The following is an 18,043-nucleotide window of genomic DNA, read 5'->3' as shown; positions in this document are numbered from 1 at the left end:
TCGCCATAAGTCAGCTGTGACTCATGGCACTTTCCTTCCCCTCCCCACAACAGACACCCTGTGAGGAAGGTGGGGCGGAGAGAGTGTGACTCACCCAAGGTCACCCAGCTGGCTTCATGTGTAGGAGCGGGGAAACAAATCCAGTTCACCAGATTAGCCTCCGCCGCTCATGTGGAGGAGTGGGGAATCAAACCCGGTTCTCCAGATCAGAGTCCACCGCTCTTAACCACTACACCACGCTGGCTCTCGCCCGGCAGAGGCCCCTCACAGTCTCAGGCAGAGAGAAGTCTTTTCTGACACTGGCTATCAAAAGTCCTTTGAGTGGAGATGCGGGGGACACCAGGGCTAGGGCCAAGAGTTTTGTTGCCCCAAGCAAAGCCTACTCATTGCTTCCTCTAGCGCTGCCACCAGCCAGGTCCACGTAGAGTCCCTCCCTGCGGCGAGATTGAAGGGGCTTGGCTCAGACCCTCTAGTGGTGGTGTGGATTTAAGAGGTGAGGCCCATTACTTCTCACACCACTTGTGACTGGGTACCAGGCACACCCCTCTGTTGGCACCTCAATCCTCCTCATTGTGCCACCCAAAGTATTTGGTTAGGTGGTCTGGCCAGAGATCTGGTTGTCTGCAGTATAAGGTGTGTTCTGTCACAGCCCCTCTAGGATGCTACTTTACCTTGTGTGTGTGTGTGTGTTAAGTGCTGTCAAGTCGCTTCCGACTCATGGCGACCCTGTGAATGAAAGTCCTCCAAAATGTCCTGTCTTTGACAGCCTTGCTCAGATCTTGCAAATTGAAGGCTGTGGCTTCCTTTATTGAGTCAATCCATCTCTTGTTGGGTCTTCCTCTTTTCCTGCTGCCCTTAACTTTTCCTAGCATGACTGTCTTTTCCAGTGACTCTTGTCGTCTCATGGCGTGACCAAAATATGATAGCCGCAGTTTAGTCATTTTAGCTTCTATGGTCAGTTCAGACTTGATTTGATCTATAACCCACTGATTTGTTTTTTTGGCAGTCCATGGAATCCGTAACACTCTCCTCCAACACCACATTTCAAAGGAATCTATTTTCTTCCTATCAGCTTTCTTCACTGTCCAGCTTTCACACCCATTCATAGTAATAGGGAATACGATGGCATGAATTAATCTAGTCTTGGTGGCCAGTGACACATCCTTACACTTCAAAATATTTTCTAGCTCCTTCACAGCTGCCCTTCCCAGTCTCAATCTCCTTCTGATTTCTTTACCTTAAAAGGTTCTAATCTGGCTTAAATGCTAAGCACTTGGCTTAATAGGAAGCGTGGAACTGGCTGCCTCTCGTATCACTCGAAACAGGGAATTCTTAAGAGATAAGCAACAGCTGTACAGAGCTATTCCATTATATTGCAGTCCCTGTGGTAATCTTATGCATTGGCTTGACAATTTTATGATGAACTGCAAACTGGGGTGACATCAATTTCTTGCCTAACTGCGCTCACAAGCTGTTAAGCATTTCTTTATAGCATCTCAGAGTTTCCCAGCAATTTGTAACTTGCTGGGTAACAAACAATTCTGGACAACTGTCCAGAAAGCACCAACGAATTGCTAACAGAAAATGTTTCCATCTGGGGATCGGTTTGTAAAATTAAAAAAGGATGTGTGATTTTGTGTAGCATTTTAAAGCATCTTCACATGGCCATAATTTCTTTTCTTTTTTATTACCAGGGATAAAATTCCCAGTTTGCATTAGGGCTGAGGTGAAACTATGACAATCTCCCCCTTGCATTTTTTTTTTTTTTTAGTAATGCTGGGGGGGCGTTTTTGATGATTTTTGACACTCCTTTATTTAGATTTCTCTTAATTGATCTCACTTCCCTTCAGCAATCCACCAAGTAACACCATGATGCCAGTCTGCTTACCCCAAGATATCTGATTATCATTTACTTCTCAGAAATGTATACCCCACGTTTCCAAATTATACAAAGTGTCTTACAAAGATAAATAAACAAACAGTACTCTTTAAAAATTGAAGTCACTGGGTTGTTTCCTATGGATATTTTGTTGACAGGGTTGCCAGATCCCTCTTTGCCGCTGGCGGGAGGTTTTTGGGGCGGATCCTGAGGAGGGTGGGGTTTGGGGAGGGGAGGGACTTCAATGCCATAGAGTCCAATTGCCAAAGTGGCCATTTTCTCCAGGTGAACTGATCTCTATCGGCTGGAGATAGAGTTGTAACAGCAGGAGATCTCCAGCTAGTACCTGGAGGTTGGCAACCCTACTGCCTACTGGATCTTTCCTGTCTTGAACTCCTCCACCCTCAGCAACTTCCTGTGGACCCCCCCCCAGTCACTGTTGGTAGTTGGGGGGCTCCCACAGACAAAAAAGCTATGGGAGATCAGGAGGATGCAGTAAGGAGGGGTATCTGATGAGCCTGCTTCTGCTCCACCTTCTGCCCACAGAACCTATATTGGACACACCCCATTAAAATTATTAAGCTAAAAGCAAGGAAATATGAAGCAGCAAATTAAAGCAGGACTTTAAAGCCAGTAAAGCAAGAAACAGCAGCAGAGGACATTAGGCAATCAACCAATGGAATATTTTTTTTAAAAAAATCACAGGATCACAGTCAAGTTAGAAGAGCCATAACAAGCTCAAACAAAGGCAAAACAAAACGGGAAAAGGCCTTCACCTAGTGGCTGCATGTAGGGCTGTCAATTCGGTTCGGCCCGAACTGAAAATCAGCCGAATTTCCCTTGATTCGGCGGTTTCTAGTTCGGGAGGAACCGAACTCAAAACTGGCGGGCAACCGGGGGGGCCGAATTCAGCGAGTTCGGGAGTTCGCGAATAAATTCGGCCAATTCGGGGCCGTCAGTAAGCAGCATAACCTTCAGTAAGCAGCATTCTCCTCCCCCGGCCAATGGGTGGCCAAGCTGGGTCTTCTTCTGGCCAATCAGTCAGGATTGAGTACTGGAGGAATCAGCTGATGTGCGGCCGGCCGAGGAAAGAGAGAGAGAGAGGGAAATCCTCATGTGTGTGTGAGGGGGTGCTTGTGCACATTCGCTCCTTTCCGTGGCTGCAGGGGGCGCATTTTTTGGGGTACAGACCCCAAACTTTCAGGGGATATTCAGACAGGTTTTCTTAAGAGACCACCCAAGTTTTGTAAACATTGGGTCAGGGGGTCCCGAGATATGGGCTCCCCCCCTTTTTCTTTCCATGGCTGCAGAGGGCGCATTTTTGGGTGTGCCGACCCCAAACTTTCAGGGGAGCATCAGACAAGGCTTCTTAAGATACCCCCCAAGTTTTGTAAACATTGGGTCAGGGGGTTCCGAGATATGGGCTCCACCCCTTTTTCCTCTCCCCCCTTTTCCATTTTCGTGGCTGCAGGGGGCGCTTTTTGGGGGGTTCAGCCCCCAAACTTTTATCATAGCTTCAGAGAATCCCTCTTAAGAGACCACCCAAGTTTTGTAAAGATGGGTTCAGTGGGGGCTGAAATATCGGCTCCCCCCCTTTTCTCTTTCCGTGGCTGCAGGGGGCGCATTTTTGGGTGTGCCGACCCCAGACTTTCAGCGGAGCTTCAGTCAAGGCTTTTAAAGAGACCACCCAAGTTTTGTAAACATTGGGTCAGGGCCCCCCGAGATATGGGCTTTCCCCTTTTCCCTATTGGGATGAATGGATCACCCTCGAGAGATGCATACATATGGATCTTATATTGGATACAAATGGAATCATATTGGATTACCCAGCCTCCCAGCCCCTCCTGCTGGAACAGAAGACAGCCACAGTAAGACCCCTTTGGGGGCTTTAATCTATAATTTTTCTTTTCTGTGTGTGTGTGGGGGGGGGAAAGCAGAGTCTGTGTGTGTGTGTGGGGAGGGAGCAGTTTCTGTGGGTGGGGGAGGGGGAGCCAAAGGGGGCTTTTGCCGGTTCTGCCTGGGGTGTGTGCCTGGGGTGTGTGTTCCCCCTCCAGTCTCTCTCTCCCTGGTTTGAGAGGGGGCTTCATTTTTATTCTTCAGGTTTTTCCTCATTCATAAGATCAGTTAGGTTATTTTGATGCTTGCTCAAAACTGGTTTTCAAATGGTGACTTAAAGAATGCATCTGGCTGGTCCCAAGTCCAATGCAAAAGGAGAAATTCCACCCCCTCCTGCTCATTATGCATAGCTAGCTGCCTCTGTCCCTTTCCATGGTTTGCAAACTCCCAGGTGTCAGGTGTTGCTTTACACTGTTGCAAAGGTGTTGCATTGCGTGCTTGTGTTGCTTTGCAGTTGTATTGTTTTGCAAAATTCTTCACACCTGCCCCGCCCTTTGCATGTTTGCAAAGGTGTTGCTTTTCAGTTGTGTTGCTTTGCAAAGTTCTTAGCACCTGCCCCGCCCTTGCTCTCATCAGCTGTTTGTCGGGGCTGGGAGCTTTGTGCATGGGCGGCAAGCTCTGCTGAGAGATACACATTAAGGGTGGGGGGACCCCTTTCAGGGCCCATATCTCAGCCCCCCCTGACCCAATCTTTACAAAACTCGGGGAGTCTTTCAATATACGTCCTTTGAAGCTCTGCTGAAAGTTTGGGACCTCTAAGCCCAAAAATGCCGCCCCCAGAGCCGCGGAAAGGCACGGTTGTGTTTTTAATGGCTTTATTCGGCCGATTTTTTTTTTCCGAACTTTGAATTCCCGCCGAATTGAACGGATCCGAAGTGGGGGAGTTCGGACTTCGGCATGTACCGAACCCACAAGGGCCAAATTTGGCCGAATCCGAACTGTACCGAATTTTTTTTTTTTGACAGCCCTAGCTGCATGCAAGCAATGAAGGTACCAGGCAAGCCTCACAGAGGAAACAGTATTCCGAAGATGTGGGGCCACCGAGAAGGTCTTATTCCCCACTTTCTCCATCTTGGTGGTGGTGGGGGTATCCACAGGAAGGGCCTCTGAAGATCTTAACAAATGGGCAGATTCACATGGGAGGTGCTAATGTTCAAATAATGTGGCTCCATTAAACTGCATTAAAGATTCAAAATTATGGATATTAAAGGCTGGCTTTAGTGATGAGGTTTACATATAATGGTTTTGTTAGGAATGCAGAAGGCAATAATAATTATGGAGGGGATAGTATGACAAGGGTTGCCAACTCTGGGTTGGGAAATTCCTGGAGATTTGGGGGTATACACTGCAGACGGCAGAGTATGGGGAGGGGAGGGACCTCAGTAGGGTATAATGACATAGTGCCCACCCTCCAAAGCAGCCATTTTCTCCATGGGACCTGATCTCTGCTGTCTGGGGATCATCTGTAATTCTGGGAGATCTCCAGGACCTACCTGGAGGTTGGCAACCCTAAGTATCGTTCTGGTGATGTCTTATCTGTGCAGTTCTCTAAGGCCATATGGCTGGTGCCCTATTTGCTTTGGGCATCAGGTAACAGCATTCTGATTTGGACAGGGTGTGGTGGACTAGGAGTTTGTGTGTGTGTGGTTCTCCTTCCTTATTTAAAGCGTGGTGTAGTGGCTAAGAGCTGGTTTGGAGCGGTGGACTCTAATCTGGAGAACCGGGGTTTGACTCCCCACTCCTCCACATGAGTGGCGGACGCTAATCTGGTGAACCAGGTTGGTTTTCCCGCTCCCACACATGAAGCCAGCTAGGTGACCTTGGGCTAGTCACAGCTCTCTTCGAGCTCTCTCAGCCCCACCTACCTCACAGGGTGTCTGTTGTGGGGAGGGGAAGGGAAGGTGATTGTAAGCCTGTTTTATTCTTCCTTAAGCGGTAGAGAAAGTCAGCATATAAAAACCAGCTCTTCTTCTTCTTCTCTTCGGGTCTTGATAAATTTAGCAATACATTTTCTCTAGTCTGGGTATTTCGTCTGCTGCCAAATTTGAGCCTTTTAAATGTTACCTGCTGGTGCTTGTTGTTTTAAATGCTCAGTGCTGCCGGGTTACATGATACTGTTACTGATTTTTTTTTTTTTTTGTCTTTGTACACTGCCTCAAGAGGCCTACGAGGCAGTGCATATATATATACATATATCTCTCAACTAAAAAATCCTATACTTAGAACATAAGAAAAGCTATGTTGGATCAGACCAAGGCCCATCAAGTCCAGCAGTCTGTTCACACAGTGGCCAACCAGGTGCCTCTAGGAAGCCCACAAACAAGACGGCTGCAGCAGCACCATCCTGCCTGTGTTCCACAGCACCTAATATATTAGGCATGCTCCTCTGATCCTGGAAAGAATAGGTATGCATCATGACTAGTATCCATTTTTACTAGTAGCCATGAATACCCCTCTCCTCCATGAACATGTCCACTCCCCTCTTAAAGCCTTCCAGGTTGGCAGCCATCACCACATCCTGGGGCAGGGAGTTCCACAACTGAACTATGCGTTGTGTGAAGAAATACTTCCTTTTATCAGTTTTGAATCTCTCACCCTCCATCTTCAGCAGATGACCCCATGTTCTAGTATTAGGAGAGAGAGAGAAACTTACTTACTTCACTCCAATTCCCCACCATCCAGAAAGCATCAGTGTCCAACTCCCTGGGCTCCTCTGGAGAGTCAGAGGCATTCAGCAACCTTTCCTTGGAAGTTTCATTCTTCAGCGCGTTCCTGACCCACAAAAATGGATTTTCTGTGGCCTGGGCAGGGGTTTCGTTGGCTCCAGATGGTTTCGGCTCTGTTCTGCTTGAAGAGCTGCCTCCTTGTGTTTCATCTGACTGGGTTGGGTGTACCATAACAGGACCTGCTGTTGATGGTGTACTTATTTGTGCATGGAACTCCTGGAGGCCTACTGTGGTCAAAGAGTTACCTGCTGCTGCTAAGGGGTTAATGGAAACCTGAGTAGATGTGTTATGGTGGTAGACTGCTGTTAAGATTTCTGAGGTCTTACTAGTCACAGTAGGAGGTTCTCTTGTCAGAAGTTCTCTCTGGGCATTGCCTGTTGCTCCTTCACTGGTCTTGTCAGACACTGTATCAGATCCTTCTGTTAAATAATTATAGCTTGGCGTTATAGTCAAAGGCATAGGACTAACGGTAAACAAGGTCCAGTTTATGAGCCCACCTTCTGAGGAGTTGAACGGTCCCGTGGATGCATTCTCTACATTTTTTAAATTTGAAACACTTGTACGATTTGTGGCAGGCCAAGGAGTGCTATTTTGCTGGTGATTGAGGCCACTAAATAAAAAAGAATAATTACTGGGAATACTCAAACCACTGGAATTACTTTGCAATATTTTAGCTTTCGAGTCTTGGTCTTGAGAAGAATTCATAAGGTTAAAGGACGTGGGCATCAAAGTAACATATCTGGGCTCAGGAATTGTTGGTGTCACAACTCCTCGGCTGGGTTTCGGGATGGGTAACTTGTCCATGGAGCCTCTTCTGGGATTGGCTTCTGTTCGGATTATCTTCCCGCCGTGCACTTTGAAATGGGGTATCTGCAGTCTTCTGATGGACGGGCACTGCTGGAGCCCACACAGAGCTTTAGAATGGGGTTTCTTCGAAATGTTACATGGTTCCCCGTTGTTTTTGGTACAAGTCACATTACGGGTACGTATCCCTCCGCCACAGGTAACTGTACACTGCAAAACAAACAAACCGTCTTAACACAGCACGCCTGATTCCTTTTTGCCTAAAAGTAAAGGTCCCCTGTGCAAGCACCGGCACATTCCTGACCCATGGGGTGACATCACATCCCGAAGTTTCCTAGGCAGACATTGTTTACGGGGTGGTTTGCCAGTGCCTTCCCCAGTCATCTTCCCTTTACCCCCAGCAAGCTGGGTACTCGGAAGGATGGAAGGCTGAGTCAACCTTGAGCCAGCTACCTGAAACCGACTTCTGTCGGGATCGAACTCAGGTAGTGAGCAGAGCTTGGACTGCAGTACTGTAGTTTACCACTCTGTGCTACGGGGCTCCTTTCCTTTTTGCCTACTCAAGTGAAAAATACCTAACTTGCATATACAGACTGAGTATCCTTTATCTGGACTGCTCGGGACCAGAAGTGGTCTGTACTTCAGATCTTTCTGTATTTTGGAATATTTGCATATACATAATGAGATATCTTGGGGATGAGACCCAAATCTAAACACGAGAGTCATTTATGTTTTATATATGTTTTATATATACTTTATACACATAGCTTGAATGTAATTTTAAAGAATATTTTAAATAGTTTTGTGTACATTGAACCATCAGAAAGCAAATTGGCGTGCTACTGAGGGCCTGTGAGTAATGCCTGCACGCCGGCTCAAAAACTCTGTTTTTTGGGTCAGTCTGGATATCGGATGTCCGGATAAGGGATACTCAACCTGTATTTATAAAAATGGCTGGCATTTTTTAAAAAATAATTGGAAAACTTTCAACAAGAAACACAAGTCTCAATTTTAACTAACAGCAATTGCTCTTTGAGAGGAGCAAACGGACAGACCTCTTGGATGTACCACGGAAAGAGAAGCAACTGCCTTTGTCACCCTAGGTTAAACAACTAGCCATTTCACTGTCACGGACATCAATTCCAAGGTGAGTTTAGAATGGCTGTGGACTTTTAAGGATATTATTGTTAGAGCTCATAGTTCTAACTGCATCAATGTTTTGAGCAGGGACAGTCTAAACCAGAAGAAGAAGAAGAGTTGGTTTTTATATGCTGACTTTCTCTACCACTTAAGGCAGAATCAAACTGCTTACAATCCCCTTTCCTTCTCCTCCCCACAACAGACACCCTGTGAGGTAGGTGGGGCTGAGAGAGCATGACTTGCCCAAGGTCACCCAGCTGGCTTCGTGTGTAGGAGTGGGGAAACAAATCCAGTTCACCAGATTAGCCTCCGCCGCTCATGTGGAGGAGTGGGGAATCAAACCTGGTTCTCCAGATCAGACTCCACCGCTCCAAACCACTCCTATTGATTCCTGACGTCTAAAGCTGCGGGTTTAGTTTTCTCCTCCTCTACCAGCAGTACTAAACAGCTGTATTTTTGTCTTGTGCTTGCCGCTTATGAGAAGCTGCACCAATATCACTACCCCTGGCCATGCTAAACCTCTGGCTTTTTCCTCTCGTGTCTTGAAAACACGCTTAGCTTTTCCATTCCAAAAAGAAAAAAATATATATTATACAATTTAACATTGTTTTAATCTGTGGATACATTTTGCTGCCTTTCATGCGCACTCTGCATTCATGCTGAGGGCAGGTACCACTGTTACTCCGCTGTGGCCACGTGACCTTTTAGCAGACATAAACTATCACCACAGACCCAGAACTGCTTCACAGGAAATTGAAAAGTGGCTCTGCGGAGAACAGTCATTAGTATAGATGTTATAGTATGTCAAAAACATTACCCAAAATTAAACCAACGTTTAATCCAGTTACCGCTAAGCATCACATTTTCTTTTATACATAAATTAGAACGGAACAGGGAGTAGACAGAGCGCTTTGGGGGAAATTGTATGCCCTGCTGATGCCAAAAGAGACCAAGGTTTTGTCCGGCCCTCTCATAATTTTAGAATTGATTGTGAAATTATCATAAGGTTTTCCATGAGCTGGGAAGCAGATGACAGCATTAAAAACCACACAGCACAGACACCTCTTCATCAGCCAAATCATAATGCTATGTAACATTTGCACAAGCCACAGCAGAAACCGGTGTTTTCACAGGTTACTTTAAGAGGCCCAGAGAATGTTCTGAAGGCGAATAATGTGGTTCTACTGATGAAGCAAAACCTGGAGAACTGCCTGTATGAAAGATCCTTTGGGAACCACAATCTAAGCTGCCCTGAACTCTATGGAAGAAAATAAGGATTGAAAATGTGACATGGTTGTGAACTGACCTCAGTCCAGTTGCTCACTGTCCAATCAGACGGGCACAGGACATCTCTGTTGCACGAAAGGTGCGTCTTCGGCTTGAGCAGATGATGGCAGTCCTCCGCAGGCAATGCCTCCTCGTCAAGCCCCACCGTCTGAATGCAGAGGACCGTCCGTTTCTTCTCTCCTGTTGGGCCGCAGGTGGTCGAACACTTCTGCCATTCTCCGGCCCACCACCTACAACACCAGCCAGAAGAGTGTCAAAAATGGGATGCATGTTTCAAAAATAACATATAACTTTTTAATTATATGATAACGGCAGCCAGAGTAGTCTTAGCATCAATGTGGAAGCAAGAGGAAATCCCAGAGATTGAAAAATGGTGAGAGAAAATGTTAGAATTTGCAGTGATGGCCAAGTTGATGCATCTAGGAAGTTATTATGATGATGAAAAACAATTATGATGATAAAATAAAATATTGATATGGAGAAATTTATATTAAGATAGATATGTTATGGGGAGGGCGGAGTTTAGGGAAGTGAGGGAGCTCAGCAGGGATGAGATGACACAGAGCCCTTTTATGCATGGCTGTTTCTCTTTTATGCATTTCTGGACATTTTGCCCCTCGTTTCCAAACCTGTGATAAAACAGGTCCCTGAAAACGTGGGCAAATCACGCGAAAACAAGCGGAGAGAGCGAGGCGAACTCCGATGGTCAGAAACGGCGTGCATTATCAAAAAAAGACCCGAAGTCGTTGGAGGGGTAACGGCGAGGGAAGCAGTCATGCATAAAAGGCCAGAGTCCCTCTCTGAAGGCTCCATTGTCTCTAGAGCAGTGGTTCCCAACCTTTTTTTGACCAGGGACCACTAGGATTTTTTTGTTCAGTGCAGGGACCCCAAGGTTCAAAATAAAAATTCCTAGAATTTGAAAATAAACTTTAATCATAACTGTTAGTTAAACATTAAACTTAGAATAATATTTGAATATATATATATTTATAATAGAGAACTTTTAATTGAAAATATTAATTTATTATGGGTTCATAACTTTGTTTCGCGGACCTTAATTTAGTTCTCGAGGACCCCTGGGGGTCCACGGACCCCTGGTTGGGAACCAGTGCTCTAGAGGAATTGATCTCTGTAGACTGGAGATCGCTTGTAATTCCATGAGAACTTCAGGCCCCATCTGGAGTTAGCAACTCTTAACTGAGGGACAGATGATTCCAGTGTAGTATGTAGGGTTGCCAGGTCCCTCTTCTCAACCGGCCGAAGATGTTGGGGGCGGAGCCTGAAGAGGGTGGGGTTTGGGGAGGGGAGGGACTTCAATGCCATAGAGTCCAATTGCCAAAGTGGCCATTTTTCTCCAGGTGATCTGATCTCTATCGGCTGGTGATCAGTTGAATTAGCAGGAGATCTCCTGCTACTACCTGGCAGTTGGCAACCCTAGCAGAACGGATTCACACATTGAAAATCTGCTGCTGGAGGGACTGAAAGATGAGTAAGCTGCAGGCCTCCCTCAGCTGTTACCCTCATGCCAAGGATGGAAGTAAAGGGCCCATACTCCCAAACAACTCCCAACCTTCTTTGCAGCCTCCTCATTCTCACCTCAGCACCTGGCCCTGTCAGGGCTACCCTGACCTTGGGGGAGCCAGTGTGGTGTAGTGGTTAGGAGCTGTGGACTAATCTGGAGGACTGTGCTTGATACCCCATTCCTTCACATGAGCAGTGGACTCCTATCGGGTGAACCAGGTTTGTTTCCCCACTCCTCCACATGAAGCCTGCTGGGTGACCTTGAGCCAGTCACAGTTCTCTCTGAGCTCTCTCAGCCCCACCTCCCTCTCAAGGTGTCTGTTGTGGGGAGAGGAAGGTGATTGTAAGCCAGTATGAAAAGCCCTGACCTGGATGGCACAGGCTAGCCTGATCTCGTCAGATCTCAGAAGCTAAGCAGGGTCAGCCCTGGTTAGTATTTGGACGGGAGACCACCAAGGAATACCAGGGTTGCTGTGCAGAGGAAGGCACTGGCAAACCACCTCTGTTAGTCTATTGCCATGAAAACCCCCAAAAGGGGTCGCCATAAGTCGGCTGCGACTTGACGGCACTTTACACACATGAGACTCCTTAAAGGCAGGGAAAATCCTTAAAGGCAGAGAAAAAGGCAGTGCTCCCCCTCAACACATTGGTTTCTATTGCAATATAAAAACATACAACTATCATATCTTATGCCCAAATAACAAGAAGAAAGTCCCCCAAATGAAACAACTCAATTCAACCTTTCAAAACTTTTATATTAAAGTGGGTTGTCCCTCTGGGGTAAAAGATTCAGTTCTGAATGATAATTTGCCATGGGAAACTAAACGTGGTCCTTTGGGCACGCTTGTTTAATTACTGTAGTTTACACCTTTGACATTTTCCAAGAAGTCTGCATAATCCTACTCCGTATATTAACTCTGAGATGGTAAGCCCTTTAGTCCACACAGACGGAGCATCTGCCTTTGGCAATTACCTGCCCAAGGGACATTACTCGATTGCTGGAAAACAGAGACTGTACTGCCTTTGGTCCTGCATCTTAATATTTTGTCTGTTAGTCCAACAGCAAATAGACCCACTTGTGGGAAATTATATAACGTATTGATCTCCCCTGTGCAAAATATTGCTAAATATCAATGCACAGCCAAGGGGCAGATGCCACTTCATATTACATTGATCAAAGAAGAGCACGTCATTTTGGATTATGTTTTCTGCCCAGCAAGCTCTCCTCAGTTCCTTCCTCTTATCTTTTGCTTGCCACACAAGCAGAGCTGGTAAAATCCTTCGCTCTTTGCCAGCCTCCTGGGAACAATCCACCAGATGCCATGATACACAAACTCCATTCATTTAAAGTGGTACCTATACAATGTAATACAATGTAAACTGTGCTAGAACAGATGGAGGATCGATCTTTGGGTAGCCTAATTACTATATCCTGGGTTTTTTAAGAATTGATTGCTATTTTTTAAATCATTTTTTTAATGCCAGAAGTTACTCGTCTGCAATTTTTTGATTAGCTTGCCCGACCCAACACAGTAACATTAATAATTAATTGCTAAAGACCAGCACCTACCTGGAAAGCCCAGGCTAGAGTGATCACGTCAGATCTCAGAAGATAAGCAGGGTCGACCCTGTTTTTTCTAACAGTTAGAGAGGTTCCTCAGTGGAACAGGCTTCCTCGGGAGGTGGTAAGTGCTTCTTCCCTGGAGGTTTTTAAGAAGAGGCTGGATGGCCATCTGTCAGCAATGCTGATTCTACGACCTTAGGCAGTTCATGGGAGGGAGGGCATCTTGGCCATTTTCTGGGCATGGAGTAGGGGTCACTGGGGTGTGTGTGTGGGAGGTAGTTGTGAAATTCCTGCATTGTGCAGGGGTTGGACTAGATGACCCTGGTGATCCCTTCCAACTCTATGATTCTATGACCCTGGCAAATATTTGGATGGGAGCCCTCCAAGGAATACCAGGGGCATGATGCAGAGGCAGGCAATGGCAAACCACCTCTGAACATCTTTTGCCTTGAAAACCCCATAAGAAGTGACCGTAAGTCCGTTGTGACTCGATGGCAAAAAAATTTTTTAAAGAACTGTAACATTTCCTGCTTGGTTGCCGGAAGATCTTGACTCACAGTGCATATGACCAGGCTCATGGCTGTTTAATTTATGATGTTTTAATACAGATTTATTTGTACATTTGTAATGGAAAAGTGCCCTGACCTGAATGGCCCAGGCTAGCCTGATCTCGTCAGATCTCTGAAGCTAAGCAGGGTCAGCCCTGGTTAGTATTTGGATGGGAGACCACCAAGGAATACCAGGGTTGCTGTGCAGAGGAAGGCACTGGCAAACCACCTCTGTTAGTCTCTTGCCATGAAAACCCCCCAAAAAGGGGTCGCCGTAAGTCGGCTGCGACTTAACGGCACTTTACACACACACAATGGAAAAGCAGTTTTTAAAAGTGTTTTTTAAAAGTACAATTTTTACTATCATTTTAAAGAACTCATATATTATGGTTGCATGGATTTAAAATTGGAACTGGAAAGGGTCTTGGATTTATTGTAGATTGTATTCTGTTGCAGAACAATGCAATTACTTAGTAAATCTGGGGGGTTTTGTTTAAAATTCTGAACTTAACAATGCTGTACATTTTCAATTTTAAAAAGTGTAAGCGAAGAAAAACTACAAGTTTGTGAACACCTTGAATAAACTCTAAAATGTGGGCCAGGCTTTCTTTTCCTTTGCGGAATATACCAAAATGGAACACCTACGCTGAAACTCACAGTAGAACAAAACAAAACAGCGCGACGGCATCAACAACTAAGTATCTCAGAATCAATAAACATATTATTACTCATACACTCAAAATACAGAATTTAATAACATAAATGGAAGACAGTCTACAGTCTAAATACTCCGAGCTCCAAAGTTCATGAGTCGGGGCAAGTTCACAACCCTGAAGTCTTCTTCTTCTGAGCAAGGTACAACAGCATCTACAACCTCAGATTTGGACAGGTTTCAGCTGCTCTAGTTTTGTTTCAGCCTGCTGTGATACATACTCATGAACTTGGAAGCTCACAGCGCATTCCTGAGCTTTAAGGGCGAAAGCCCTTAGGAGGCCAGGAAGGGGCTGGCTGGCGTTAGGGCCCCCTGTGCCGGTGTCCAGGCTACTTACGCTGGCGTTAGTGGCCCCAACGCCGGCGGGAAGGCCCGGATGCTGGTCTCTGGGTGCTGCCCCAGAACGCCGATGGGGCCTTCCGCCGGTGTCCCACCGGCGTAAAGGCCTGCGCTGGCATTCCAGGGGGCATCCTGGCATCCCGGGAGGCATTCCTGGGGCGGGGCGGGGGGAGGAGGGAGGAGGAGCTGCTGGATACGCCGGCAGCAAAAAGAGCGAGGCTGCGCCTGCTTTTCAGCAGGTGCAGCCTCGCTTTTCTCTATGGGGCGAAAAGCCCCATTTAAAAATTTAAAAGGCTTTTCTTGAGTTTTTGGTGCTGGGGAAACGGGTTAGGAGGTGCTGGAGCAGCTGTTCCCCCACGCCGAAAGCTCAGGAATGTGCTGTCAGAGTATTTAGAGCATAGACTGTCTTCCATTCATGTTATCAAATTCTGTATTTTGAGTGTATAAGAAATAATATGTTTATTGATTCTGAGACACTTAGTGGTTGATGCCATCGGGCTGTTTCCTTTGCGGAAGCCATGCTGCTGCTTCTAAAGCAAGGCTTCTTCTGTACTGGTGTAAGGATGATGCCGATACAGATGTAAAACTGATATAAAAGTTTCAAAGCAGGCTTGGCAGGTTTCTTCAAAAACATTTAATCTTGCAGCTGTTCCCCTACATAATTCCCGTTTATTTTAGTGAGACTTGAAGGGAAAAGGCTTCCAACAGCTTGTGCCTTAAACAAACACGGCATGTTCTTCTTGGTGATGCTTAAACTCAATTTTCCATTCTTTTCAATCTGTGCCGAGGATAGAATGGTTCTCTGCCTCTGGTTTAGGCTCATATATTAAATAGTCAATTTGTTGCTGAATCAGATTATATCGTAAACAGGCTTTCCGGCAATTTGCACCCAATTATAAACATGTTACTACATATACATCAAAAAAATCATGTACATGAGTTGCAGTGACATTTCAAAAGCATCACTCAATTGAGATGTTATTGTAAGTAGCTGTTAAGGCAGAGCAGAAAAGGAACTAAAATGGCAAATTCCTTGAACGGATGTTCAGTATTTACTCTATAAAATCAACAGGATCTGGCATAAAATCAATCACTGACAAATGTAAGTTAAGGCTAGTTAGGATGAATGCTCTCAGCCAGAGAAACCACTTATGAGCTGTAAGAGTCAAGTTGCACCAGCCCTTAGCATCCTTAAATATTGACTGCTAGACCATGGCAATCTCTAAGCCTATAATAACAGGCTCAGTGTACCATTCCATGTACTACCTTGAAGGATGTTTGAAGCAGCAGGGTTTGGCACATGACATCTACTTCACAAGAATGGCTAGTTAAAAGCAGGGGAGAAACGCAAGTGCACTTAAAACATCTGTCCTGAGTGCTACAACTGGCCTTTTGTATGCTTGCAAATAGTATTTTGAGGCTTTTCCTAGGTATCTGCTAGCACAAAAATGCCCATAACAATGGTAAGAGTTTGCCACAGGACTCAGTTTGGTAGTTCATTTTTCAAATATGCAAATAGGGATGCAAGGAGAAGAAAATGATCAGTCCGGTAGCTGGTGATGTTACAAGTGCCCCTCATTTTCCCTACAGTTGTTACTAGTAGATGGAGACCTTTTGGTTCCTGTTAAATAGATGATAGGTCACAGGTTTCCCAAACATAACTGATTACTTTCCCCCTCGTTTTTGGACGTTTCTATCGCTGCCTGTATGCAGGAAGTGGTTCAGGAATATGTTGAATAACACTCCCTTGTGGGCAGACATCTGGAACATGAAGACTAAGAATTATTATCACTTTGTATTTTATGGTTTTAAAGCCCATTCCTGAGCCTCAAGGATGAAAGTCCATAGGAGGCCAGGAAGGGGCTGTGCCAACGTTTGGGCCCCCTGCACCAGTGCCCATGCCTCTTATGCCACCCAGGGTGGCATGGATGCTGGCGGGGGTGGCGGACGCCATCCTCCCGGCACTGCCACAGCAGCACCACCCAGGGACGCCAGCACAGCCTAGCGGCGGAGTCCTCCTGGGGGCATTCCTGGGGCTTTCCCGTGCAGGGCCAGGGGAGGAGCCGCCTTTAGGTGGCCTCTTAAGGCCTTTTGACCCGGGAATGCCCTCTTTCCCTTTTCTTGAGATACACCACCTTTTTAGGTGGTGCATCCCCAAGCAACCCTATGGAGCAGTTGGATGGGTTTTTGTGGGAAGGGGAAGGTTTGGGCCTCAGTGTGTGGGGGGAGGGGCGAAACCCCCTGTGTCACCGGCACTGCCCTTCCCCTCAGGAATGGGCTGCCCCAGACTCTTTAAAGTGCTTCATGTATATAATCTCAATAACTATGACCATTTATGATAGGCCATTCTGCAGATGGGGTTTGCCTCAGAGGATGGAATACCTAATGAATTAAAATTTGAACAGGGGATGCTGACTGACCATTTTCTGACTCTACTTCCCTTTCGCATTATTATTATTACAATTAGAAATTATCATCATTCTAGAATACCTTCCTTTAAAAGATATTTTTGTTACCTTGGGGGACAGTCCTTTTCAATGCATTTCTTTTGCTTCCCATTGGGTTGAGTGTCTGGATCACAAAATAAGTTTTTCACCACACCTTTCCCCTTTTTCACACAGCGGGCAGTCTGTCGTTGGAAACCTGAAAGAGAAATTAATATTTAGTATTCAAAGGTAAGGCAGCAAATATGATCATATGAAAAAGAATTCTGTTTTGTTTCAAACTGTTTTGTTCCAAAACTTGGCTATCGTATCCTACAGAGAGCACGACCAAAATACACTTGTAGTCTAACAGTGCAGTCTGAAGCACAGTTACACCTTTCTAAGTCTGTTGACTTTTCCCACAATATAAAAATACTTAGGACTAAGCACGGTGTAGTGGTTAAGAGCGGTGGTTTGGAGTGGTGGACACTGATCTGGAGAACCAGGTTTGATTCCCCACCCCTCCACCTAAGTGGTGGGTGCTAATCTGGTGAACTGGATTTGTTTCCCCACTCCCACACATGAAGCCAGCTTAGATGTGTGTGGCATCCATGGATGGACAGAGGGGAAAGCATGCCCTCCCTTCTGGGGTCATCCCATTGGCCACTGTGTGAAACAGGATGCTGGACTAGATGGATCATTTGTCTGTACTGGCAGGGCTGTTCTTAAGTTTAGGACCAATCAGCCTCCATAGCTAGAAAAAGACAGGTTGCCCGCTAATAAGCTGAGGTGATTTCTATTGTCATTATGAGGGGGAGGCTAACATCCCCCTCCCGGCCCCAATGCACATGAGGGGCCTTTGGATCTGCACTGAAATTACAAGTGATCCTGTCAGGGAACCCTCACGTCTCTTTTCTAGTTGTGCCTTTAGTCGTGCAACAGTCCCAAAAACCTGAGCTATGTCCAACTTTCTCTGAGGAACCAAGCAAGGAACTAATTGTTTATCCGTTAATTTAACCAAAACCACAAAGCAGGATTCTTTTTAATCAGCTGGCCAACCTAACATATCATCAAGCAATTTCCTGGAGGGTAGTTAGGTAATTACCCTCATAAAATGATTCTAAATGAAGCAGAAGCCCAGCAGGTCTTTTCACATTATTGACTGATAATTGAGCTAACTAAGAGAAAGGCCAAGAAACCTTGA

General features: G+C 45.9%; 1 protein-coding gene across 1 annotated transcript in view; it reads right to left on the bottom strand.

Annotated features, from left to right (window-relative positions):
* The window catches only part of ADAMTS12 (ADAM metallopeptidase with thrombospondin type 1 motif 12), a 207,670-nt gene that overhangs the window by 12,400 nt on the left and 177,227 nt on the right, over positions 1–18,043 (bottom strand). The window contains exons 17-20 of the mRNA XM_056849064.1: positions 16,933–17,059; positions 9,752–9,962; positions 7,298–7,515; positions 6,433–6,547 (exon numbers count right to left, since the gene is read on the bottom strand). Coding sequence (XP_056705042.1) covers positions 6,433–6,547; positions 7,298–7,515; positions 9,752–9,962; positions 16,933–17,059 — 671 coding nt within the window. The remainder of the gene's footprint in view (positions 1–6,432; positions 6,548–7,297; positions 7,516–9,751; positions 9,963–16,932; positions 17,060–18,043) is intronic.

Source organism: Euleptes europaea, chromosome 4, assembly GCF_029931775.1.
Source record: "Euleptes europaea isolate rEulEur1 chromosome 4, rEulEur1.hap1, whole genome shotgun sequence".
NCBI classification, from domain to species: Eukaryota; Metazoa; Chordata; class Lepidosauria; order Squamata; family Sphaerodactylidae; genus Euleptes; species Euleptes europaea.
The sequence above is the reverse complement of the archived record's forward strand: the minus strand, read 5'-3'. Positions and strand labels throughout refer to the sequence as shown.